This window comes from Selaginella moellendorffii, unplaced genomic scaffold (genome assembly GCF_000143415.4).
Source record: "Selaginella moellendorffii unplaced genomic scaffold, v1.0 SELMOscaffold_4, whole genome shotgun sequence".
NCBI lineage: Eukaryota > Viridiplantae > Streptophyta > Lycopodiopsida > Selaginellales > Selaginellaceae > Selaginella > Selaginella moellendorffii.
The window spans coordinates 2169931-2195057 of NW_003314265.1; the positions used below are offsets into that span (position 1 = coordinate 2169931).

Here is a 25127-nt window from a genome sequence, read left to right on the forward strand (position 1 = left end):
CCATAGCCAAGAACAGATTCTACAGAGCATAGAATAATAGAGCACTAAAGTAGGGCACTAAGGCAAGGAAGCGTACTTGTCATCGCCTTCTCCCCTGCGTTGCCATCCAGCTCGTCCCCGGCAGCTCCAGCTTGGTGACCTCCATCCTCAAGAATTGCAAGGAAGTAAGAGGATTCAACTATTGCCTAGACGCTGTGGCGGGTAACAATGGGAGCATTGATGATTGCGAGCAGCACAGTGGCGGTCGGCAATGCGGGGAGGACACGGCGATGGCCGTTGATGACGATCAAGGCTGCCACACTCCCAAATTCTAGATGGAGTTAGATGGAGTATGCTTGCTATGACATTATGTTAAAAGAGGTGTGCCAAAAAAGGATAATTCAATTCTTTTGCCATGAGCCCCAAGAGCAAGATGTGAAAACATAGTGCTCTAGATAAAGTAGTATGATATGCAATTTAGTCGATTGTCCATTTGGTTTGCAACATTAACAACTTGCTAGAATGCATGGGATGAATGGGTTTATGGGCCATGAATGGCTCCATTCCATACATAGCATGGGTCATTGCTATGGGCATGATGCCCCATCCGGGGTATAAGGATTGGATATTCGTAAAATATTCTATGCTTGTGTTTTTTTCACACTCATATTACACGTGGACCAATAACAGGCATACACGTGGTATGAGTGAAATCCACCGTTGTAAAATCCACCCTTTTACGAATTGCACGCCATATAATTGTTATTGACTTGATTCTCTCGTGGTTTTCTTGCCTTTTTTTGGGTTTAGAACATCCACGATGAAGAACGGGGATACGCAAAACAAGCAAAGAAAAGCGAGTATAATCGTTTCACATGAAATCAACGACTGTGGTATTATGTCATAGGAGAAACGAAAAGATCTTTCTGGAAATTCTTTAGACCATATCCATTAAAGGGCTTTTTTTTATATTGCTCGGTTTCTAGGGTTTAGCGATGGCGCTCGGCCATTTTAACACGAACCTGACAGAAGAAAACGTTTTAAGTACCTTCAAATCCTCGTCGTCGATAGACGAGAACTTTCTTTCCTCCTTTCATAAAGAATCGAGAAACATAAAATGCAATAATGATTAGACCAACAAAGGGTAATGTGGTGTAGGACTCGTGGCTCTGGAGTGGAGCGAATGGTGCTCGCCGGTAAGCTCCAAATGCGCTAGCTCTCTAATGGAGTCAAGGTCTACATTGCCACGGATTCCAGGGACGTAGAGGGCGACGATGGGGAAGTACTCTCTATTGTTTGGGACCTTGACGACGGCAGGAAATCTGATGCGGCGCCGCCCTTGTCTAGATTCTCCGAGGCGGCTGCTGCTGGAGAGGACGAAGCACAGCCGATTGACACCGATGTGCTTTCCAGCGGTGGTGGTGGTGCTCAAGACAATTCCGGGAGCTGAGATGAGGAGCAGCGGTACTAGCAGGAACTTTACGAGAAAGAGCTTGTGGAACTAGTGACGACGATGGTCGTGCTCCAGACGAGCGCTCGGGGTCGGACTCGGACTATGACGATCGATCGCCACCCCCGCAGCTACGTAGTATTGATATGCTGCGAGGCTGCCGAAGCGTGGACGAGTTTGAGAGGCTTAACAAGATCGACGAGGGGACTTACGGGGTCGTCTATCATGCTTGGGACAAGAAGAGTGGAGAGATTGTGGTGCCCAAGAGAGTGAAGATGGACCACGAGAGAGAAGGATTCCCCATGACTTCTCTACGGGAAATCAACGTTCTTCTCTCGTTTCACCATCCATCGATCGTGGATGTCAAGGAAGTGGTGGTCTCATGCCTTACAAAGCAATGACTAGTGCTCTTTCAATGCGTCAAGTATCTGCACAACTGATCAAGCTCTTTTCTGGAACTTATGACAAAGAAAGAGCTCGGATCACTATTACCGCAGGTGCTGGCGGAACCGATGTGCAGGTAACATTGTGTGCTGATATCTTTTTAGAAGCTTTGAGATTGTTTTACATACATTCCAGCACAGGGTGAGATGCTTCTAAGGATGTACCAGCGATGGGCTACCAGGTCGGGGTTTAAGTCGACTGTGGTGGAGAGTTAGGAAGCTGAGATCAAATCGGCCACACTCGAGATCGACAGGGGAGAGAAAGGCACACACAGGCTGGTACTGTGCGTGCCTTTCAACGCCAAAGCTCTACGACAGGTGAAGCAAACGTTAGTTTCATCGAAACTCTTGTCTCAACGTTTGCTTCTCTTCACAGACGAGCTTTGCAGGAGTGGAAGTGACGGCTCTGCTGGAAGAGAACGAGATCGAGGTGGAGTAACCCGATGGCGACCTTGAGATTACAACGTGTAGATCTGGAGGCAAAGGCGGGCAGAACTTAAACAAGGTCGAGACTGCTGTTCGTGTCACGCACATTCCAACCGGGATTGCTCTTCGCTGCTCAGGTACATGAAATGAAGTAACCGCGCAGTGCTCTCATCCAAGCTCCTGGTGATTCTCGAGGAGCAAAGGGCAACCGAGATCAAACCGGTTCTAGTGTTGGCTGTGGAAACACTGAACGGCAGGACTTTAAGCTGAAGTTTGAGACAGTGTTACAGGTATTGACAGATGCGTTGCTGTTTGTTGTGAAACTTTTTCTTCCTTCGCAGTGTAGGCTGGAAAGCATTTTAAAACGAGGCAGGAGGATTATTATCGTGGGGCACTTGAACATTTCTCCATATCCTATTGATTCATGTGACACTGACCAAAAATTTGATACCAATACGTAAGTCACTCACTGATTCAAGCCGCTCTAGTAGTTTTTAACATGTTCATTTTAACAGGAGCCGTCAATGGTTTAGATCATTGCTGGTGAGCGAGGGTGGTGCGTTTTCAGACTCGTTTCGCGTGTTTCATCCTGAAATGTAACTCTTCACGGTTTTTGTCTGGCCAAATCATACCTGCTTATATGTATCTTGTCAGCAGAGCCTTACACTTGCTGGTCTCAGGCATCGGGTACGGAAGAGTTTAACTATGGCAGTCGTATTGATCATGTTCTTATTGCCGGTCCCTGCGCTGGCCATTGTCAGTGTCTTGATGGATCGCATGACAATAGTACCTGTGACGGATTTGAAGGGTGTGGAACAGAAATGGGTGACATTTTTCTTGAGTTTAAGCGTGCAAAGCTGGACATCCTTCTGTGTCCCTCGTCCAGAGCTCTTTTGGTGTTTCAAATCATCAGAACCAACCCTTCTTCAATAATGGTGATCTTCACAGACCCAGCCACTTGGACTTTTGAGGAGTCCAAAACACTTCTTCATCATCAAGATTCGGTCCTCGCCATATCGTTGAGGTGAATTCTTTTTCACATACTCAAACAACTCCACAATGTCATCTTTTGATGCTGGTTGCAACCTGTTATCGAGATCGCCTTCAAAGCAGGAGTCGATTGTAGCCTTCAAGCCATTTGCACCAAGCTCAATCAAGGTGCCGACCAGCTCCCCTCCCTCAGGCAATGCCACTTTACCGAGCTTTGCGAGGGTGAAACACATTGTGATGCCTGGGACGAAGATGTTGCTATACTTTTTGAACCATTGATTTGGGATAGTGATTGGTACTCCTGGGTACTTCTTCAAATCAACTGGGTGACAGCCGCTTGGATGCTCACATAAGTACCTAATATTTGCGCGTTTCCCAATCAGTGGTGAATATTTTAGCAACAGATTTGACTCCATTGTAAGGTGAGGGAGTTTCGGACACTCCAGCTTAGTGGATTCCAACAGTGATGAGCAACTCTTGATCAATGCGTTTTCTGTGTCCTTTAGGCCCTTTTGCAGCTTCTGTAAAGATCCTTTGATATTTGTTATGGAGACTTTGAAGTCCTCCATATATATCTGAATCCCTTGCATTTGATGCTTGTGTAATTGGTAGCAAAAGTTGGCAAGCTTGCTCATGTCATCACTTTCAAACTTTGGGATCTCGACTTGCACAAGCTGTTGCTGCTGGCTTTGATACAGTGGCACTATGTGCTGGTTGTATTCTGTGACAACCTCTTCGACAGCACACTTACGTGGCTGAATAATCTCGTTGACTTCACTTGGCATCAAGAGTTCCAAGACACTTGTGGAGTCACCAAAACCCCAGGTAAAGTGATAATCAAAGCCATCCCTAGCTACCATCTGTTTAACCTCTTGCAGTACCCAACAGCCCTTGCTGTTTTCATCGCATGAGCCCTGTTGTCCTGATGCTTTCCCAAATTGTCTTACCTTCACTGGATTCAGAACATGCTCTTCAAGCTTGATGAAAGGACAGGCCCTGTTAGTTTCCTTGACTACACAATCCCGTATCTCCTTCATGAACTGCTCCCCTTTGAGTCCCCTCTTTTCCTCCTTGGGCACCATCAACATAATATCCACCCATTGCCGATCTGTCCAATGCTTATAATCCCCACCAATAGTCACCAGAACTTGAATGAGATCCTCTTGGAAGGAAACCCAACCAGCACCAATTTTACTTCCATGGCCCCATCTGTCACACATCTCCTTCACCTTGGCTTGAATAACTGCAAATACTCCTGCTTTCAACCAACGAACACACAGACATCAATGTTTAATCTCAGCAGTCAAGAGCATAATTACCTGATGGGAGAAGAACGAAGCCCTTCATAGTGTCGTCTGCTTGCAATCTCCGACCCCAACAATCATATGTTTGCTCGGTTTCAATCCATCCAGTGAACTCATCAGGCAATAATGCAGGCACAATCAGGTGTTCTGGCCGATTTCGTGGCTCTGACCACCTTATGTCCCAGCTCCTCATGCCATCAGGAATCAAAACCCCCATCTCACAGAGCAGCTTGAGCAGGAAATAGATGTTGCCCTCTGCAGTCTCTCCAAGTGTTTTGAGCTCTTGTACTGCTTTCACAGTAGACCACTTGGGTTCCCCCCACTTCATCTTATCGTTTCTCTCTTGCTTAGGAATGAAAATTCCTAACACAGTATGGAGAAACCATGGCATGTCTAGAACTGCATTGTTGACAATCAATGCAGCTTCCTTGTCGTTTGGATCCGTGTTTTGATATGTGTCATCTGCCCCAAAGTAGACAGCTTCTCCCATATCATGTAGGCAGATGAATGTGTATTGTGCAGCAAATGCCTGAACTTCTTTCTCCCCCTGCAACCAAGCCTTGGACATCTCATGTAGGTCGACCACCCTCTGCTGGACAATTGTTTGTGCCTGTTTGTGGATATGATACCATGGTGTGGATGAACCCCGCCCTCTGATAACCTCATCACAAGTCCAGGGAATCACAGGAATTTCATTTATCATTTCGCCCACTGCTATCGCCAGCTTTGGCTTCAGTTCCTTCTGTACCTGACGAGCATTCAACCCATTCACCTCGAAATAGTGATCACCACGTTGGCCCTGAACAAAGTCTAGCCTGTCCTTATACTTGGGTACCAGTGACGTCGCAGCTGCTCGAGCTTCTACCAAGAAACCGTGATCACGAACAAAGATGTTGAGTACTAAGAAAATGGTGGGTTTCCTAGCTGGTGTTGCAGTTTGGTGGGCCGCTATGAAGCGAAACCAGTATTGGAGCTCTGTTTCCAAGTCTGTTTTCATCTCACCTCCAGGACCTCCAACCTTGCACACCACCATGAAGAGATCTTTGTCGCTGCCCCTGAGGAAATAGTGATGAAAAGCGTGGTAGACCTCCTGGCCTCCCAGATCGTAAATCAGGAGTTTCTTCCTCTCACCAAATCTGAGAGTCCTCCTCTCAATTCCCACTGTTGATGCATGATCCTGACGCGGCGGCGTCACGCACTGCTGGAGGGCGGCACAGGTGCGGACAAGATTGGTGGAGATGGTGGTCTTGCCCGAGGCAGTGTGGCCGCACATGAACAGCTTGGCAGTTGATGGTGTGACTGGAGCGCTTTTTGCAAGAACGGGGCTCTTCTGAAATAGAGCATTCCGGTACTTCACCCTCAACCATCTGTCCTCCAATAGTTTGGAAGCCCACTCCCCGTGAATGCGCAGTCTCTGGATCCGGCTGCTGTAGTTGGCCTCCAAATTGCTGAGAATCGCATCTTGATACTCCTTGAAAGGAAAAATGTCATCCTGCTTAGTGTCAATACCAAAACCCCCAGGTAACAAGGAGAAACTTTCAAGCTTGCAATATGGGCTCTTCAGCAGCTGGCCCGCGAGCTGCACGAAAGAGAAATCTAATGATGTGAACTCTAGGAACCAGAGCTTGGACTTGGCATTGTTGTTTATGCAATCTTCCAGCAGGAAGATCTCCGCACGGCTGGGCACATGTGAAATTCCAAGGCCTTCTATTGATCCGCAGATTTGGCTGAGTAGCGCCTGATCATTTGGGATGTCGACCAGCGTAAGCTTCCGTAGACTTGTTCCTGCCTGGAAGAGGGTGGGCGTCAAGTATTTATCGTTATCCAGGGAGAGCTCCCAGATCTTGCAGGCTGGATCTTGCAGCAGCTTCTCCAGGTGGGGCGAGCAATCGCATCGTTTAAGCTCCAGACGTTCTAAATACTTTGGAAGTGTTGATCCTGCTAAAGCATCTAAATCTACGTCACAAGAATCTAGAAGAATCGTCTTGAGCTTGATTGGCATCCCCTTGTGCTTGGAAGCAGCAATAGCTTCATCCAAGCTGCGAATCACCACCTCGTAAAATTTGTCTCCAAAAATGCCAAGGCTGCTGAGCTTGGACACAGCTGCTTCTAGAAACCCCCCCACTTTGTGGTAGCCCTCGCACCAGAGTCTTACGTGCTCCAGAGTGTTGTCCTCCTGCAGCAGCAGCTCGAGCAAGCCTTTGAAAACTGAATGGATGGTTGCTGCTCTGTATCTCTGTTCCTTCAGCTCCCTCACACTCGACACCCCATGGCTCCCCATCTCAGAGGAAATGCTTCCCAAATCCTTGTAATCGTCTATCCGGGCCTGCTTTGGCTCCCCCATAACGTCCAATGGAATACCTCAGCAATTACAACAAATGTCGTTGATGAATCAACATCTAAATGACAACTTGGAAGTGGCTAGCAAAGATGAGTCAGTGGCTTGGCATGCTGCTTGGTTTTAAACATGAAATCAGATGCCAACTCTAACCTACGGTGCACGTCGTACAAAGTGACATCAATCATGCCAAGTTTTTTTCTCTTTCTTTTGCATTTGCTTTGTTTTTGTAAGCAATTAGCAAAGCACATGCGTTAGACAAGCTGTACAAGTTTTGTATGTCGTCCGATGCTTGAGCACAGGCCAGGTAGCTTTCGAAGAGAAGATTGCCAAGTAGCAGGTCGTTCTCTCACTCAGAGCGTCTCCCGAGTCTAGAATTTTACAATAACAACGATTTACTTACATGCGCTCAAATTCTCGATCTTGAATGGATTTTAGTCGGCAAAAATGCGCCTCCTGGAGAAAATGATTTAGGGGAAACAGAGTATGTCATTTAACTAGAAAACTAACAAGATCTTCCAAGAAAGAAGAAAAAGAATAAGAACAGGGATATCACATCCACGGCGTTGCATCGCCCATCTTGCCGGAAGAAAGAAAAAAAGAAAAGAAAAGAGGATTAAAGCAAGATCCGGAGAGACAAACCTGATCATGCAATCGGATGAGTATGGAACCCCAGCACCGTGCAGCGGCACCGGATCCAGGCGCAGTCGCTTTGTTTGGATGGTTTCGAGCTCATCCACAGCAGGCTAGACAGCTTTTTGGTGCAGGGATTTGTTTAGGGTAATGGGCCCAGGGTTAATAAAATAATGTAAGAATTCATTTATTTAAATATAATTTTTGTACGTAAAGGTATAATATAAAAGTTTATATGATTTACTGCTTATAAACTAATTTTTAGAAAAAGCTACTCACAAAATCTTAAAAACCGCTCATTACTAAAAAGTCTAAATTTATCCTAAGTCTGTCCATTTATGGCCCAATATCCATCCGTTTATGGCCCAATTTTTTGTCCATTGATGGCCCTACCATTCTAGATTTGTTGCCGCAAAGAGGAGCGAAAGCAGTGTGGGATAATAACATTTTCCAGGTAACTACAAGCAAGCCTAGAGATATTAAAGTGAAAACAAGCAAATTTGTTATTTTTGTTTTTGGTGTTTGCTTAGCATTAAAGATTCTAGGACTTCATTCTTTCTCTTTCTTTTTTTTTTCTCATTGCTTCCTTTTCTTTCTCCCTTTTTTTTTCAAGGCTTCCAATTTTTTCTTCTCCATCGCTTCAGTTTTTCTAGTTGCTGCTTCTTCCCTCTCTTTTTTTTTGATGGCTGCTGCTTTTTTCTTTTTTATTGTTGCTTCTTCTCTTTCCTTTTTCCTTGTAGCCCTTTCAATTACTTCCAATTTTTTTTGCTTCTCATGTGCTTCTTTTGTAGTGGCAATTGCTCCAACAACACTAGTGAATTCTGGACTTGTTAAAACAGTTCTAGCACTAGCTTGCAACATTGGTCCAAGTCAAGGACAACTTTGCACCCCTAGAAATAATTTTGCATGCAGGTATGCCACCTTATTGTTTTTTGATTGCTATCCAAGCACATTCATGTGTTGCTCATGCTGCTCAACTCGATGCTCTAGCGAAGCTCTTGGGAAACAAAGTTGTAAGTGAATGAGAATTGAGAAGTGCTTTTTACCTAGCTGCTCAAGTTGTCTAAGAAGTTTAGGATGCTCAAGCTGGTCACGATCATTACTTGCTTACTGCTCAGGCTACACTGGATGTTGTAGATGGACCTCAGCCTGCACTGGATCCTCATGCTATTCAGGCTACACTAGATCTTGCTGAAGTTCTAGTTCATCATTGAGGTGGCTGAGCTCCAAAGTGTTTTTGAAGTCTGTTTCAAAGCTGTCAAGAGATACTTCACGGAGTGTACTTGGACCAAAGTGAGTGTCCATAGCATTCTTGTTTAACAGCCATAAACCACTTGCTCTAAAACCAGATTGGATGTTTGCAGGTGTCAAAGCCATAGACATAGCTCTACTGGATAACTGTGTAAGATCTCGACGATTGACTTTGTGTCCTAGATGTCCAAGAGTGTGTTCATCCACACACTGCCTGAAGTAACACTTGTATGGCCCAAAACATGCAATGTTTAACGGCTGCATGTGGTGAGAAGTATGTGTTAGAAGAAGAATCACATTCACACTTAACATTTTTGCTGTGTCAAGTGCAACCTTTGTAATATGGGATCTGTGGCCATCAACAATGAGAGCATGGCAGTTTGTAGGCAAGCATCCACCAGGTACTAATTTCACAAAGTGTTCAAGCCACTGTGGCCACAAATTGTCTGTCATATAGGCTTTCTTGCTAATGGTGAAGGCAGTTCCAACTTCACAATCTGCGATCCAATTTTGCATCTTCTGCTCACCTTTGAAGATATAAAAGCCAGGTATTTGTCCACCTACTGCATTTATGGCCACTAGAACAGTCATGTGCTTTGTGTTGTTTGGGATGATTCAGTAATAGGATCTTGCACCTCGAGCAGGTAACACTTTGACACTTCCAAAACGATTAGCCTGAACGCCAGTTTCATCAGCATTCCAAATGTGATCTGCCTTATAGTTGTTTCCAGTGTAAGTTGCTTCGAAGTTTTTGTAGAATTATGCCACTACTTGATTCAAGGACTTTGCTCATTGCAACTCCAAGGCCTCAGCAACTTTGCTACTGATCTCTGGATGTCTTTTCATAAAACCTTTGCACCATTTTTGACTTGGTCCTCCTTCTATCTAGGTAGTTACTCTGCCAGCAACTAACAGCTTTGCTGCATCTTTCAGTTGATTGAAAGTGAGTGGATAACCTATTTCAGCTCAAACTTTCACCAGAGATGGAAGAGACTCTTCTTCCGATGATGTAAGAATGGTGGGAGGACCTGGTCATCCTGTGCTATGTCCCCTTAACTGATCTCGCAAAGTCGTCCGATGTATGTTGAATTCTTGAGCAGCTTTTCTTTCAGACATGCCACACTCTTCCACCTCATGCATAGCCTTCTTTTTTGATTCTTCATTCCATGTTCTAGTTGCATGCTTATGGCTATGTGCTATGGCTGGAGGCTGACTTACAAGACATGGATAAATAGTAGAGAAGTCAGACATTTCTTTTTCTTTTAACCTGACAATCTTTACCTTTGCAGTGCCAAGACATTGGCTTTCAGGTACACTTTCAGGGATAGGAGCTGCCAAACTTCTTTGCACCACAGGCTGGAAGCAAGTCTAGTTAAAAATCTAAAATGGAAACAGATAGTTACCTCTTGTTGCAAGGACAGCCCAGAATGGGATAGCCTCTGGGAGCTGTGAGTGTTTGCGCACGAGCTCTTGAAAGTTGTGTTCTTTTGCCGTATAATATGTTGGTTTCTTGTTATAGCATTTTGACCAGGCAAGAAAATGGTGTGCGATGTGCTTCATGTATGCATATTGTGTTGGCTGAGCTTTGTAGTTGATTGAATAGTAAATCTTGTGATAGGATCTAAGAAATTATTAAGAAATGAATGCTTTTCTTCTTCAAAAGAGTGGCATACCTTAAGATTTGATGTGTTCTTTCCAACTTTTTCACTTTTTTTGCCCACTCCTGAGATGAAATGCAGCTTGATGAATAGTTGAACTCAACAAATCCCTTATTCCTACAGTTTTATTAAGCTCTATTATAAACTCAGGAATATAGATGAAATAGAGCAATGAAATGCATTCCTTTTCTTCAAAATAATTAGATTTGTGATTGAAAAAAGTGATGAATGCTTGGATGACACTCAAATCCGTCATAACCTAGGATGCCATAAAACCCGCCAAATAATTGCCACATAATTTTCTATTTATCACATCGACAAGGTTTGGGCCAAAGGTGGCCGGAATTAAGGACCCGGGCGAGAATTGGGCCTGTTACCCTAGAGTTTTTTTGCAGTACAGGGGATTGGCTTTCATGGCAGCGACTTGGGAGGTACATTTCTTGTTTGCTTGGATGGTTTATCCACAGCGGCCTAGACAGCTTTTTGGTGGAGGGATTTGTTTAGGGTTTTTTTGCGGTATGGGGGACTGGCTTTCATGGCAGCGACTTGGGAAGTACATTTCTTGGAAGCTTGCTTGGATTTGGATCTAACACGTCAATCTTATTGACTTGATTCTCTCGTGGTTTTCTTGCTTTTTTTTTTTTGGTTTAGAACATCCGTGACGAAGAAGAACGGGGATACGGAAAACAAAGAAGCAAAGAAAAGCGAGTATATTCGTTTCACGTGAAATTGGTACTATGCCGTAGGAGAAACGAAAAGATCTTTCTGGAAATTCTTTAGACCATATCCATTAAAGGGCTCTTTATGAGATTTGGAGGGGGTTTAGCGATGACGCTCTCTCGATAGGGTGAGCGATCGCGGCACAGGGAAGAGGTTCGCTCTTCCATTTTAACACGAACCCGATAGAAGAAAACGTTTTAAGTGCCTTCAAATCCTCGTCGTCGAAATCATCGAGTGGTACTAAGAAACGAAATGATCTTTCTGAAATTCTTTAAACCATATCCATTAAAGGGCTTTTTTTTATATTGCTCGAGGTTTCTAGGGTTTAGCGATGGAAGTACCTTCAAATCCTCGTCGTCGATAGACGAGAACTTTCTTTCCTCCTTTCATAAAGAATCAAGAAACATAAAATGCAATAGTGAATAGACCAACAAAGGGTAATAGAGCGAATGGCGCTCGCCGGTGAGCTCCAAATGCGCTAGCTCTCATGCTCCCGCCCGAGCGAGCTAATGGACTCAGGGCCTACATTGCCACGGATTCCAGGGACTTAGAGGGCGACGATGGGGAAGTACTCTCCCATTGTTTGGGACCTTGACGACGGCAGGAAATCTGATGCAGCGCCGCCCTTGTCTATACTCCGAGGCGGCTGCTGCTGGAGAGGATGAAACACAGCCGATTGACACCGATGTGCTTTCCAGCGGTGGTGGTGACAAGACAATTCCGGGAGCCGAGATGAGGAGCAGCGGTATGAGCAGGAACTTTACGAGAAAGAGCTTGTGAAACTCAGCGATGACGATGGTAGTGCTCCAGACGAGCGCTTGGGGTCGGACTTGGACTATGACGATCGATCGCCACCCCCACAGCTACGTAGTATTGATATGCTGCGAGGCTGCCGGAGCGTGGACGAGTTTGAGAGGCTTAACAAGATCGACGAGGGGACTTATGGAGTCCTCTATCGTGCTCGGGACAAGAAGAGTGGAGAGATTGTGGCGCTCAAGAGAGTGAAGATGGTCCACGAGAGAGATGGATTCCCCATGACTTCTCGGAAATCAACGTTCTTCTCTCGTTTCACCATCCATCGATCGTGGATGTCAAGGAAGTGGTGGTCTCATGCCTTACAAAGAAATGACCAGTGCTCTTTCAATGCGTCAAGTATCTGCACGACGACTGATCAAGCTCTTTTATGGAACTTAATGACAAAGAAGGAGCTCGGATCACTATTACCGCAGGCGCTGGCGGAACCGATGTGCAGGTAACATCGTGTGCTGATATCTTTTTAGAAGCTTTGAGATTGTTTTACATACATTCCAGCACAGGGTGAGATGCTTCTAAGGATGTACCAGCGATGGGCTACCAGGTCGGGGTTTAAGTCGACTGTGGTGGAGAGTTAGGAAGCTGGGATCAAATCGGCCACACTCGAGATCGACAGGGGAGAGAAAGGCACGCACAGGCTGGTACTGTGTGCGTGCCTTTCAACGCCAAAGCTTTACAACAGGTGAAGCAAACGTTAGTTTCTCGAAACTCTTGTCTCAACGTTTGCTTCTCTTCACAGACGAGCTTTGCAGGAGTGGAAGTGATGCCTCTGCTGGAAGAGAACGAGATCGAGGTGGAGTAACCCGATGGCGACTATTGAGATTACAACGTGTAGATCTGGAGGCAAAGGCGGGAACGTAAACAAGGTCGAGACTGCTGTTCGTGTCACGCACATTCCAACCGGGATTGCTCTTCGCTGCTCAGGTACATGAAATGAAGTAACCGCGCAGTGCTCTCTAAAAGTTTCTTCGTGTATCTAGAGGAAAGAAGCCAACTCCAAAACAAGATAAAAGCAATCGCGCTGCTCAAATCCAAGCTCCTGGTGATTCTCGAGGAGCAAAGGGCAACCGAGATCCAAGAGATTTGAGGGGACGTTTGGTATGGAGCTTCCTCGCTTTCATTTGCACTGATTGTTCTTTTCTGTTTGTTGATGGATTCTTTCTACCTAATACTCTTCAATATCTATGGTCCTAGTGTTGGCTGTGGAAGCACTGAACGACAGGACTTTAAGCTGAAGTTTTAGAAAGTGTTACAGGTATTGACAGATGCGTTGCTGTTTGTTGTAAAACTTTTTCTTCCTTCGCAGTGTAGGATTTTAAAACGAGGCAGGAGGATTATTATCGTGGGGCACTTGAACATTTCTCCATATCCTATTGATTCATGTGACCCTGGTCCAAAATTTGATACCGATCCGTAAGTCACTCACTGATTCAAGCCGCTCTAGTAGTTTTTAACATGTTCATTTTAACAGGAGCCGTCAATGGTTTAGATCATTGCTGGTGAGCGAGGGTGGTGCGTTTTCAGACTCGTTTCGCGTGTTTCATCCTGAAATGTAACTCTTCACGGTTTTGGTCTGGCCAAATCATACCTGCTTATATGTATCTTGTCCAGAGCAGAGGCTTACACTTGCTGGTCTCAGGCATCGGGTGCGGAGGAGTTTAACTATGGCAGTCGTATTGATCATGTTCTTATTGCTGGTCCCTGCGCTGGCCATTGTCAGTGTCCTGATGGATCGCATGAAAATAGTAGCTGTGACGGATTTGCAGAGTGTGGAACAGATATGTGTGACATTCTTCTCGAGTTTAAGCGTGCAAAGCTGGACACCCTTCCGAGGTACGCCAAAAAGACAGACTAGTTGTGGCCAGTGTTGATGTTTCTCCATGGCAGATGGAGTGGTGGGAGAAGCTTAAAACTGGATGGTTCAGATCACGCTCCTGCTATTCTGCGCTTAAGCATTATCTTCCATTCCACCACATGAAGCTCCACAACTGGCTGCTCGATTTATGCCTGAGCTTTGCGCTCCTCAGGAAAGTATCAGTAAGTAACTTCTTAAAGCGAAGGACGTTTCTGACAACCGCTCGTGCTGACTGGTGCAGTTTCCATTTTCAGAAAGCTCAACGAGAGAACAACAGCTAACACCGAGCCTGATACAAGCCGAAATGTTTCCAAGCCTGGTTTTACACAGGAAACGGGCAGCAGGAAACTACAGAGGCTGTCACAAAGCCGATTGACAGGGTTTTGCTATCAAAGCATGAATCTTCTGACAAAATGAGCTGCACAGAGGTTGCAGTGCATGGGCAGAGCTCCAGCCTTACGGATGAAATCCAGCAATCAGCTGAATCGTGCGACAATAACAACTGCTCAGAGGTTGCACCTTGCGGGGAGAGTGCCATTCTGATGGATATGTCAGATGAAACACCGACGGAAAGCTCTCAGCAAAGCTTGGAAAAATTGGCAGCAGGCTGGGAACGACTGAAGAGCTTGATGTCGCGAAATCTTCTATCGTGCAAGGGACATGGTGAGACTTGTGTCGTGAGAACAGTTAAGAAGGCTGGTCCCAATCTTGGCCGTGGTTTCTACGTCTGTACTCGAGCAAAGGTGATCTTCCTTGAAAGATTCTTCATATTTTATTCGTTGTTTCCAACAGGGCCCAGCTTCCACTCACAAGCTCGGGATCTGAGACTTGGAACGCCTTGGTAATTACATCGTCGCTCACGTCCGGCCTGGAAGCAAAGACCGCCTTTGCAACCTCGAAGTCCCCGGATTCTGGCTGTTAAACGTGGCGATCCCCACAGCTTCCTCCTTCCCAACGTTGAGCTGGAAGTGGACGACCCGAGGAAACATGACCCGACACGAACATGTTCCCGGCCTGGATCACCCCTCCGTACGCATAAGGGTCCTCTTCTGATCCTGGAGCACAGGCCAGGAGGCTGGAGGAGAAGAATGGCCATTCAGCAGCTCACTGAGAAATCTCTTTCCCTAGTCTAGAATTTTCAATGAGAATTTTTTACTTGCATGCTACGCTCATGCGTGCACAGGGAGTAACTAAGGAACAGCTGAATCGTAGGACTCCTGCGTTGCACCGTTTCTTTGTGGAAACTTTGAAGTGTCCGATGGTGTGGAGAGAGGTCTTAAGGTTTGATCTCTAAGTTCCCTAATTATATGAGCTCTGGACATACAATATATGAACTACACCTTGTGGATAAGCATATCGTCCCAAACATTCTGCCAAGAACTTAGCTGCTTTCTTTTGTTTTTTTTCTTTGAATAAAAATTCCTTCACTTCACTGCTTCTGAATTTTAGTAGTTTTACTAAGCCTGTGCCCTTCTTCTACAATAATAGTGATCTTCACAGACCCAGCCACTTGGACTTTTGACGAGATCAAAGCACTTCTTCATCGGTCCTTGCCATATCGTTGAGGTGAATTCTTTTTCACATACTCAAACAACTCCACAATGTCATCTTTTGATGCTGGTTGCAACCTGTTATTGAGATCGCCTTTAAAGCAGGAGTCAATTGTAGCCTTCAAGCCATTTGCACCAAGCTCAATCAAGGTGCCGACCAGCTCCCCTCCCACAGGCAATGCCACTTTACCGAGCTTTGCAAGGGTGAAACACATTGTGATGCCTGGGACGAAGATGTTGCTATACTTTTTGAACCATTGATTTGGGATAGTGATTGGTACTCCTGGGTACTTCTTCAAATCAACTAGGTGACAGCCGCTTGGATGCTCACATAAGTAGCTAATATTTGCTCGTTTCCCAATCAGTGGTGAATATTTAACAACAGATTTGACTCCATTGTAAGGTGAGGGAGTTTCGGACACTCCAGCTTAATGGATTCCAACAGTGATGAGCAGCTCTTGATCAATGCGTTTTCTGTGTCGTTCAGAGCTTTTGTAAAGATTCTTTGATATCTGTTATGGAGACCTTAAAGTCCTCCATATATATCTGAATCCCCTGCATTTGATGCTTCTGTAATTGGTAGCAAAAGCTGGCAAGGTTGCCCATGTCATCACTTTCAAACTTTGGGATCTCAACCTGCACAAGCTGGCTTTGATACACTGGCACTATGTGCTGGTTGTATTCTGTGACAACCTCTTCAACAGCACGCTTACGTGGCTGAATAATCTCGTTGACTTCACTTGGCATCAAGAGTTCCAAGACACTTGTGGAGTCACCAAAACCCAGGTAAAGTGATAATCAAAGCCATCCCTAGCTACCATCTGTTTAACCTCTTGCAGTACCCAACAGCCCTTGCTGTTTTCATCGCATGACCTGCTTTCCCAAATTGTCTTACCTTCACTGGATTCAGAACATGCTCTTCAAGCTTGATGAAAGGACAGGCCCTGTTAGTTTCCTTGACTACACAATCCCGTATCTCCTTCATGAACTGCTCCCCTTTGAGTCCCCTCTTTTCCTCCTTGGGCACCATCAACATAATATCCACCCATTGCCGATCTGTCCAATGCTTATAATCCCCACCAATAGTCACCAGAACTTGAATGAGATCCTCTTGAAAGGAAACCCAACCAGCACCAATTTTACTTCCATGGCCCCATCTGTCACACATCTCCTTCACCTTGGCTTGAATAACTGCAAATACTCCTGCTTTCAACCAACGAACACACAGACATCAATGTTTAATCTCAGCAGTCAAGAGCATAATTACCTGATGGGAGAAGAACGAAGCCCTTCATAGTGTCGTCTGCTTGCAATCTCCGACCCCAACAATCATATGTTTGCTCGCTTTCAATCCATCCAATGAACTCATCAAGCAATAATGCAGGCACAATGAGGTGTTCTGGCAGATTTGGTGGTTCTGACCACCTTATGTCCCAGCTCCTCATGCCATCAGGAATCAAACCCCCATCTCACAGAGCAGCTTGAGCAGGAGATGTTGCCCTCTGCAGTCTCTCCAAATGTTTTGAGCTCTTGTACTGCTTTCGCAGTAGACCACTTGGGACTTCATCGTATCGTTTCTGTCTTGCTTAGGAATGAAAATTCCTAACACTGTATGGAGAAACCATGGCATGTCTAGAACTGCATTGTTGACAATCAATAAAAACTTTCGGTATACACTCACAAACTTAGATCATCCCAATCCCACACGAGACGTTTCTTCGCGAAGATCCCACGAGAAGAACGTGCTTATCGCACATTGTTCTATGTCAGAAAAAAATCAATGCGTGATTGACAGAAAACTGTGCGCCGACCGTCAGGAGAAGCGGCACTCTCCCCGAGGAGGATTCCAGCTCCAGGGAGCGACAGGAAATGGAGATTGTGAAGCCCTCGCTTCCCTACGCCTCCTCCAGCGCTCCAAACCCACGTCAAGCCGGTTAGATTCTGGATGCCGCATTTCCTTTTGTTCGTTTGATCGTGTGATTGTTTGATTTTTATTTCCTCTGTGTGACAGAGTTGTGCGCGGCCGGAGCTTTCAAAGGCGTCACGGCTTCGTATTATCGTCTTTCCATTCATCCTCTCGTACACAATGCTCCATCTGGTCTCACTGATCATGTGAACCAAGCACTCTTAACCACGGCTTGTCTTGTGGATCATAGCGTATAGACTGTGGTGATGGATGATCCTTGCGTTTTCCGCCTAGGTCCTGGGACTTGGATGGCTAGCTATCTCTTTGTTGCGGCCAGCATCCTCGCGAAGCTCTTGACTCAATCGCCATCAGAAGTTTCCAAGAGGTAAACATGGCTTTGCATGAAAGTTTTCACTTGCATGTTTTCTAGCGGGATTTGTTTTGTCACGACCATAGAACACATCTTTCGCTGCCGAGGCAACCTGGTCTTTGCTCGTTCCTGCGCCTTTTACGAGTATTGGTAACATTTACTTCCTCGACTTGGTTGATTGATGAGGATTCTTCTTCTTCGTTACCTTCTTCTAAGGAGGGAACATCCTTCAAGCAGTAAGACGCTTTGGGGAACATTTGTCACTTGGGACGACCACCACCGGTGACAAGCATTTCTCGAGTGAGTCACGTCATTCTTTTCTCTCGTTCGTAAGAATGGCATCTCAACAGTGATATCTTATGGCAAAGGAAGAATCCAGAAGAAGCAAAAGCTTTTAACGAGCTCGCAGGGATTTGATAGGACTGCAAATCCAAGCCGACTAAACAACCTCATGCAGGACAAGCATGGATGCGTTGTAGCGGGTTCCTTAGTCAGCTGGGAACTGCTTTTCCCATTCGTCTGACGATTTCATGCGAAAGAGCTTGTTTTTTGTTGTGAAAGTTTCATATAGACAAACGCGATCAAGCTCTTGTAAGACAGGACCAAGTTTACATCAGGACGTGAGCTACTTTTGCAGGACACCTATTCCCTTTCTTGAAATAAAAAGAAATTACAGAAGATTGCTAATAAATTACGAGAAAAGGGGCACTAAGACGAACTCTGCGACGCCAGTATACTGCTCTCTTTGCACCGTGAAAATCCCGTGCTTAGGGTGGAACACAATCCATCTAGTGGGAGTAAATCCCAGGAGCACCACACACTGCCCAATCCAGTACATGTTGTACGTGCTACAATACCACGCCTTGCCACCGCCGTCATCCACAAAGGCATCATCTTTTTCAAGTTGCTCGCATCTCAAGCTCGTTACCACTGGGTGTCGATTCAAGAGCTCCAACACCACCTCCTCGCTGGGTCGAGTAATCAAGCCCACTTTCCTCAAACTATTACCTAGAACATAAACTTGGAATAAATTCTTGTCCTGCTGCTTATGCCTGAAGAGCTCCAGTGCCTTATGGATCAAGGACAAGGCTGGCTGTTGGCGCTCCTGGAGAGAAAACTGGTGTGCCGTGGTGCCAAGCTTGGCCATGGCCTGGGAGCAAAGGTTTAACGCTCGCTCCCAGCAGCCAGAGCACCGTTTCGCTTCTTTGTTTACTGTGGCTATCGGCATACCTTGCTCATCGAAGTCAAACAGAGGCTGGAGATCACCGCCTCGAGGCGGATTAGTGCTTTTCAACTCGCTACCTGGAAAAAGACCGCTCCAGTCGACCGTCGCTTCCTTGGGAGATTTTCCTGGTATAAAAGGCTCAACCTGGTATACCCTCTGAGCCCTAGACGCCAGATCTCTGAGGCAACACCAGCGCGAAGCGTGGATCACAACATCCGGCTCCACTACCATCTTTTTAGGGCAACCCTTCAAGTTTAACGGCAATTACTTTAAGCCTAGCATGATAGTCAATGCTTTTATTTATATTGAGCAGGATAAGATGAATTTGCCAATGCGATCACAAAACCTTGTGCTGTAAACTCGTTCCTCCCTTACAAGTGCTTGATCGGCCGCCTTAGCTTACACAAACGCAACAGCATCTTAAGAAAGAAACCGATGAAACTAGTGACATACCTTGCTGATTAGAATCGGGAATGAGCACCTGTCTTCCCATCCGCCCCATACAGCCAGTACTCAAACGAGCCTTCCACAAAGTTGTAGTAGCCACCATGGAGCGTGAGGTTGCCATTCATGACTGCGTCGTGCACGAAGGGAAAAGCCAAGAGGTTTGACAGCGATAAGTTGATAGACTCCTGGCACGAAATCGTCAGACGAACGGGGAAAGAGCAGCGCTCGCAGAGCAAACCTTTTCGCACATTGTGCACTGCTGTTCCAGGTCCTGGTCAGCTGCTGCCTTGAGAGCCGCGGTACGAGCCGCAAGCCCAATCTGGATCCAGTCTTCAACAAAAACACTGACTAAAAAATCACGTCAGATGTGCCAGAAAAGGAGAGAAACAAGCAAAGCGAGAGCGTAAAAGTACCTCCGTTTCACATTTTCCTTCTGTGTCATGAGAGCAAGGATGCCACCACACCTGCTGTGCCCGATCACCATTATACTCTCCACCTATGGACGGTTTGCAAAGCTTGTATTTGCCGGAAAATGGTTACCTTGAGAACCATGACGGCGTATTCAATAGCTGCACTAGTGCCGGGATAGATCATAGCCTGCCCGGATTTTCACAACCATGCTTTGGAATCCAAACCAAGAAAATTACAGAGTACCTGCTCTGGTGGAGGAACCATGTTAGCAATGTTGCGGACGACAAATGCTTCGCCTGGCCGGAATCCAAGAACTGTCGTGGGACATACTCTCGAGTCGGAGCAGGCAATGACCATGAACTGCACAAGAAATATAAGAGATGAGCCGTTTCGAGCGTTCTTAAGACCAGACAGCGCTTACCTTTGGAGTCTGCTTCACCGCTACTTCGCGAAACAGCTTTGGTTGCCTCCTGTCCACAGCACAAATTCGGAAGTTGGCATTGAAACCGTCCAGGGATTCAGATTTGTCTGGCGTACAAGAAAGTCTCCTGCTTGAATTTTTCAAAGCCGTGCTGGATTCTCTGCTTCACTCTCTCCGTTGGGGTGAATGTATTCTGCGCGATCACCAAAAAATCATAAAAAAGCCCAGAAGGACAAGAGTAAACTTACTTGGTATGCTTGGCAGAGGCTCGTGTGTCTCCCCGCCGCGCATTTGCCAAAACAAACAACGGAACAAAAGGTGCTGCCCAATCCTCCTGGAAACGGCGCTCGGATCATCTTTTCTTCGTATTTAGGGTGTGCTCTACACACGCAGGCGCCAAGTGGTGTCCTACGTGCCAAAGAAAAACAGTTACAAAGAAAACCAATGAATACGTACTTTACTCGCCGTGAGACCCGAGCTCGTTGAGGAAGAAGCACCATTCACAGTATAAATATAAAGTAGCACCCGGAGCTCTCTATTCCTGAAACAAAATGTCTAAAAACCAAACAACGAACAAAAAAAAATAAAAAATGGTATAAATGCAGATACGACGAGGCAAGCAATACCTTGAAGATCATAATGCTCGAGCATCAGAAAGGCGAGAAATCAAGCTTGTTAAATTTTTCGTTAAGCATACTACAGTCATTCACACATCCAGGAGAAAATCACTTACCAGGGAAGTGATAAAAAAAATCACATGGATGCACTAACTATTATGTCACCGAATGGAACCTCTTGCTTCACTAAGAGAGACTGTTTGGACCCGAGGACCTGTTCCACACGCTGTCGGAAACAAGTCGCGAATAAAAAAATACACAACGTTACCAGAATGTCATAAAACATGCAAGCTGCAACTCTTCTAGTTTTTCCGGTCAGAATTTGTTCCAGCGACAAACTCGCGTTCGGGGCCTGTTTGCTGAGCCTCTCCAACATAAGTGCTACCGCCCTGGTCACATGAAACATCATTGAGAATATATTTACCACTTGATAAGCACTGACCTCGTCCGTCCGGAGCATACATCACTGTCTGGAGCCTGGGAGTCACGGCCGTCTACAAGTTCTGTAAGGAGATCAGCGAAATGGTGAAGTGGAAAGTGCAAAAAGTATCATCACCTTCAAAATGGCAATCAAAGTCCTGCAGAAAAAAAACCGAGTTCATAAAAAAATGAAACAAAATCACGCAGCTTACGGGTAAATCAGCTACAGAGTCGACAGCTGGGTTTATAGAAGCGTTCAAATTGTCTTCCCCGTTCAGATTATCTCCAGCAAGCTTTTTCGTGGCGGCGATCTCTAAAAGTTTGTTAAAAATTAGTTCTTATGAACTTGGAAGGTAAGCTTAATACCTCTCTCTGTTTCGCGTTCCAAAACACCGTAAGTCCTCAGTTGATAGTTGCTCGCTGGCAGCCGGCTACCAGTTAGCAGCTGAAGCAACCTCTGGTCCCTAGCAGTCATGTTTTGCATAAGAAGCATTCGTCGATAACAGCAATCGGCTCTTTTACGAGGCCTTAGCAGGTCTTTTGTGCTACGGAGCTGGTTCTGTAGCAGGCTACCAAAACCCGGGAGTCAGAGTTGTAAACGAAATTATGATACTCGGCTTACTCGTTCGATAGCATGGTCGACATATCAAACGCAAGCCGCTTCCGCTTGTTTCTGGTCCTGACGTTGCTGCGTATCTCAGTGCATGGTTTCTGAGGTGTCCTTGGAGCGAAGGCCAACTCTGTGATAAAAGACAGTCACGAGCCTTTAAACTTACAGTAGCTCACCTGATTCTTTTTCGGAAAAATAGCCACAGTCTTGCGCGCGAATGGCCTTCTCCCTCTCTATCACAGTCTGAAAAGGAGCATCTGGCATTTGCTGATCAGCTATCTCATCAACGATCGAAGCCAAGGACCGCATTGCCGTTGGACGTAGAAGGCTGTAAGGTGCTCGCTCCCTATGGTCTGCCAAGACGTCATTTGTTGGTGTTTGCGGCTGAAATACTCCATCGTCCACAATGCCGGACCATTCGTCCAAGTTTTCTTTCTCTTGGCTGCAGTACAGGGTACGTTACTCTCGTTGAAGAAAGGAATCACACCATACCATTGCGAGATGACTTCCTCAACTTCGAAGCCGAATGGCAAATCACCATCAGGAAATCTTTCTGTAAAGTAAAAAGTTAGAAACGACTAGACAAAAGCCAGTTCTCACCATCTAGCTCCGTGTTGTAAGATCCAAAATGATCTACGTTTGGCTGCAAAGTAATGTGCTCTGCCAGTGCAACGTGCAAATCGACATTGCTGCACAAACGCTAACAGAAAGTTAACAGTGCAACATTGCCAATCATATTCCCGTACCTGTGTACTGCGTTTACAACCTCTTCTTCCCGAAAAGGATCGAGCAAGTCAGCCAAGTTTCCAGCATAGCCCACACAAAGGCGCTCAGTTTCCAGTAGAGAAGCGTCGCTAGCTTTGATGCTCAGCCTTTTGATCTTCTCCCAGGTCTCGTTGGAGACTGCCAGGAGGTAGACAACCTTCCTAGAGTAAATGCGTGCCACGCCCAGCAACAGATAAGCGGACACTCTCAAAGACAGCGGCACGTCGGGGAAGCGAAGGATTTCATCTGCCAAAACCCCACGCCTTTGAGCTCGAGTGCGCAAAAACCACGACTTTGAGCGCAAACATGACGGAAGATAAGACTTACCAACAGTTGTAGCGATGTCTGCCGCGCTTATCTCGCTCCTGGCAAGCCGGCGCTCCACATGAGCCGCGCGCCACGCCGTTCCCAGCGGCCCCTTCCTTGGCAGAGATTGCATTTACCCGTTCAGCAGTAGCAGTAGCTCGCATTCTTCGTCAAGCACTCGCGCAGAACACAAAACCTAGGTAGCGAGGATCGAGAGAGCGTCGAGAAAAATAAATATCTGTTCAACGATCACAAACAACTTAAACGGTGCGGATTGAGCTGACCGTTTTTTACCTCGCTATTTGTCTGTCCCTGCCTGTAACAAAAAACTGTTAACTGTGTCTCATTGTAGGTATTACCAGTTAGACACCCGATCTCCCTCACCAGAGCACGAGTTCAGCTCTTGTCTAACTTCGTGTTAAGCTCTCCAGCCTTTCTCGGCCTCCTGGGAGGGAAAGTATGAGCCTGATGAAAGCTGAGTATTCACTGCTCTAAAAAACTTTGCATTGCCAAACAGGTATTGGATGCAAGAAAGTGGTGGCCGTGTAACAAGTCTCACTGAATGGATGCTACGCTCCACACCCTTGTAGTGGCTTAAAATCGAAATCAATGATGCAATCGCAAAGGTGACAAGCGGAGATGAAACAAGTATAATATTCACTAATTAACATAACTTTTACGTTTCATACATTGATTGGAAAAGTAGGTGTGTGTAATATAATTCATTTGTGAATTTTATTTTAATTACTATCTAGATGTTTATTATCTCAATATTTCTAAATTAATCATATAAGATAATTAAGTACACAGTTCCAAAATGGGAAAAACTTGCATATTATATGGAATATAGGTCCTTCTTCTTTTTGTTTGAGATATTCTTATTAAGTGTTTTATTAAAGTATATATAATTTATTGTAAAACCCATAGTCTTAGTAATAAAATTATAAGTCACAAATTCATACACAGATAAGTATTTTGGTTTGAGCTTATATAGACAGTCTTTGGCAATATTTGTTTAAAAAAATTGTTGATTATTATTAGTGAAACATAAACATTTTTATTTATCATTATGTTATTTATAAATAGTTGCAAATGTTTTTTTGACAACATGGCATTATAAAATGTATATTAACATTTAGTACCTCAGAAGATATTAAATTTTACATTAGTAATTCAAACAAATATATAAAGTTTTAAAATATATCTTATTAAAATTTTACAGTTTAAAATGAAGTAAGTTTTTGGAAAATATTTTATTTCTACCAGAGTATGGTGAAATCTCTTAAGAAAATCATTATATTAATAAATTAGTTAAAATATTTAATGATATATAGAAAAAATTTAAAAATAAGTTAAAGAGTATATGCTAGTGAATTACTATGAACTGTGCTAATATATTTTTTTATGAAAGTATAATTTCAAATATAAAAAGAGCTAAAGAAATGAAATTTGACATTTAATATAGTTAAATTGTCTTTGGGGTTATTTTTGGCTAAATAACAAAATTTGCCTTATTATTGATTTTTTTTAAATTTATATTTTTAATCCTTGAGATAAAATAATAAAAACCATAATAAAAATATTTTAAAAATAATAAAAAAGTATAAATATTTATAAATATAAAAAAAATAATTACTAAGTTATACTTTATGATAAAGTAAAACATATAATTTGCATAATCTTCTAAGTTTCAAAAGGATTGTGAGAAATATAGTCTGCTATAACATCTCTTGAAAATAAAATTCAAGAACACCTCCTCCAAAAGTGTTGACAGAAGTTTTAGACACTCGAAGTTATCGTTGATTTGTCAACTAATTATTTATATTATAAATATCTTAAAGTTTATAAAAATAATTTAGTTTAAATGTTTACTTTTAAGTTTTAACTATTTTCATAATAAAACTATCAAGAAAACTTTGACAATTATTTTTCAGAATTATTATTTGAACTTAATTGATAATTAAAATGATTGTATATTGTGTTAAAACTTTAAATTAACTAAGTAAATAGAATTAAGTATGTTTAATATTTATATTTTATACAACATTTATAGTTGCAAAACTATTTGTATATAAGTCCCAAAATAAACATAAATTAATTAATTGCACATTATAACAAGTTAAGCAGCTCACAAACATAAAAGTAATGAACAAATAGATTTTTTATTTATAAAATTTTAGATAGTGAACTTTATATATATACAATAAATTCACATAATT

General features: G+C 44.3%; 5 protein-coding genes, 1 long non-coding RNA gene and 2 pseudogenes across 8 annotated transcripts; 3 read left to right on the plus strand and 5 right to left on the minus strand.

Annotated features, from left to right (window-relative positions):
* Positions 1–1826: 1826 nt before the first annotated feature.
* Positions 1827–2962, plus strand: LOC9654701 (annotated as a pseudogene).
* A 250-nt stretch (positions 2963–3212) lies between these two features.
* On the minus strand, positions 3213–7041 carry LOC9653928. The gene is made up of 2 exons (XM_002964492.2): positions 4608–7041; positions 3213–4543 (listed from the first exon to the last, which is right to left on the minus strand). Exons 1-2 carry the CDS (start codon positions 6934–6936, stop codon positions 3225–3227), a joined length of 3648 nt encoding a protein of 1215 aa, XP_002964538.1. The 5' UTR covers positions 6937–7041; the 3' UTR covers positions 3213–3224.
* Positions 7042–8739: 1698 nt separating this feature from the next.
* On the minus strand, positions 8740–9405 carry LOC112344376. Its single transcript, XM_024669004.1, has one exon. The coding sequence runs from the start codon at positions 9403–9405 to the stop codon at positions 8740–8742; it is 666 nt and encodes a 221-aa protein (XP_024524772.1).
* A 3750-nt stretch (positions 9406–13155) lies between these two features.
* Positions 13156–14993, plus strand: LOC9654702 (annotated as a pseudogene).
* A 425-nt stretch (positions 14994–15418) lies between these two features.
* On the minus strand, positions 15419–17151 carry LOC9653929. Its single transcript, XM_024669266.1, has 2 exons — positions 16678–17151; positions 15419–16613 (listed from the first exon to the last, which is right to left on the minus strand). The coding sequence occupies exons 1-2, from the start codon at positions 16853–16855 to the stop codon at positions 16225–16227; spliced, it is 567 nt and encodes a 188-aa protein (XP_024525034.1). The 5' UTR covers positions 16856–17151; the 3' UTR covers positions 15419–16224.
* Positions 17152–17619: 468 nt separating this feature from the next.
* Positions 17620–18300, plus strand: LOC112344466. Its single transcript, XR_002991700.1, has 3 exons — positions 17620–17701; positions 17747–17986; positions 18059–18300. It is a non-coding gene; the product is annotated as an uncharacterized LOC112344466 (long non-coding RNA).
* Positions 18301–19175: 875 nt separating this feature from the next.
* LOC9654703 (carbonic anhydrase 2) lies at positions 19176–21018 on the minus strand. 2 transcript variants are annotated; one of them, XR_002991701.1, is made up of 11 exons: positions 20924–21018; positions 20647–20731; positions 20439–20598; positions 20307–20383; positions 20191–20239; positions 20013–20129; positions 19899–19955; positions 19772–19822; positions 19597–19706; positions 19365–19543; positions 19176–19309 (listed from the first exon to the last, which is right to left on the minus strand). XR_002991701.1 is itself a non-coding variant. In XM_002964493.2 (11 exons), exons 2-10 carry the CDS (start codon positions 20688–20690, stop codon positions 19373–19375), a joined length of 864 nt encoding a protein of 287 aa, XP_002964539.2. In that variant the 5' UTR covers positions 20691–20731; positions 20924–21018; the 3' UTR covers positions 19176–19304; positions 19365–19372. The 2 variants fall into 2 exon arrangements, 1 of the variants encoding a protein (XP_002964539.2); XM_002964493.2 differs by having other exon boundaries at positions 19176–19304; positions 19597–19702; positions 19772–19854.
* LOC9654704 (sister chromatid cohesion 1 protein 3) lies at positions 20844–23142 on the minus strand. 2 transcript variants are annotated; one of them, XM_024669321.1, is made up of 13 exons: positions 22930–23142; positions 22584–22848; positions 22438–22526; positions 22330–22390; positions 22114–22279; positions 22014–22080; positions 21850–21967; positions 21594–21796; positions 21440–21540; positions 21364–21385; positions 21250–21310; positions 21076–21196; positions 20844–21021 (listed from the first exon to the last, which is right to left on the minus strand). In XM_024669321.1, the coding sequence occupies exons 1-13, from the start codon at positions 23039–23041 to the stop codon at positions 20944–20946; spliced, it is 1464 nt and encodes a 487-aa protein (XP_024525089.1). In that variant the 5' UTR covers positions 23042–23142; the 3' UTR covers positions 20844–20943. The 2 variants fall into 2 exon arrangements, with proteins under 2 accessions (XP_024525089.1, XP_002964540.2); XM_002964494.2 differs by having other exon boundaries at positions 22014–22279.
* Positions 23143–25127: the final 1985 nt, after the last annotated feature.

Bases quoted from the DNA above. Each gene is read 5' to 3' on its own strand.
- LOC112344376 (XM_024669004.1), bottom strand. From the start codon at position 9,405: ATGACTGTTCTAGTGGCCATAAATGCAGTAGGTGGACAAATACCTGGC.
- LOC9654704 (XM_002964494.2), bottom strand. From the start codon at position 23,041: ATGCAATCTCTGCCAAGGAAGGGGCCGCTGGGAACGGCGTGGCGCGCG. The intron at 21,797-21,849 runs GTAAGCCGAGTA...GGGTTTTGGTAG, and splicing joins TCGACCATGCTATCGAACGA to CCTGCTACAGAACCAGCTCC. The intron at 21,311-21,363 runs GTGATGATACTT...ATCTCCTTACAG, and splicing joins CTTTGATTGCCATTTTGAAG to AACTTGTAGACGGCCGTGAC.
- LOC9653929 (XM_024669266.1), bottom strand. From the start codon at position 16,855: ATGAGGAGCTGGGACATAAGGTGGTCAGAACCACCAAATCTGCCAGAA. The intron at 16,614-16,677 runs GTAATTATGCTC...GGTTGAAAGCAG, and splicing joins CTTCGTTCTTCTCCCATCAG to GAGTATTTGCAGTTATTCAA.
- LOC9653928 (XM_002964492.2), bottom strand. From the start codon at position 6,936: ATGGGGGAGCCAAAGCAGGCCCGGATAGACGATTACAAGGATTTGGGA. The intron at 4,544-4,607 runs GTAATTATGCTC...GGTTGAAAGCAG, and splicing joins CTTCGTTCTTCTCCCATCAG to GAGTATTTGCAGTTATTCAA.
- LOC9654703 (XM_002964493.2), bottom strand. From the start codon at position 20,690: ATGGTGCTTCTTCCTCAACGAGCTCGGGTCTCACGGCGAGTAAA. The intron at 20,240-20,306 runs GTACGCCAGACA...TGCTGTGGACAG, and splicing joins TTCAAGCAGGAGACTTTCTT to GAGGCAACCAAAGCTGTTTC. The intron at 19,855-19,898 runs GTAACCATTTTC...AACCGTCCATAG, and splicing joins ACGCCGTCATGGTTCTCAAG to GTGGAGAGTATAATGGTGAT.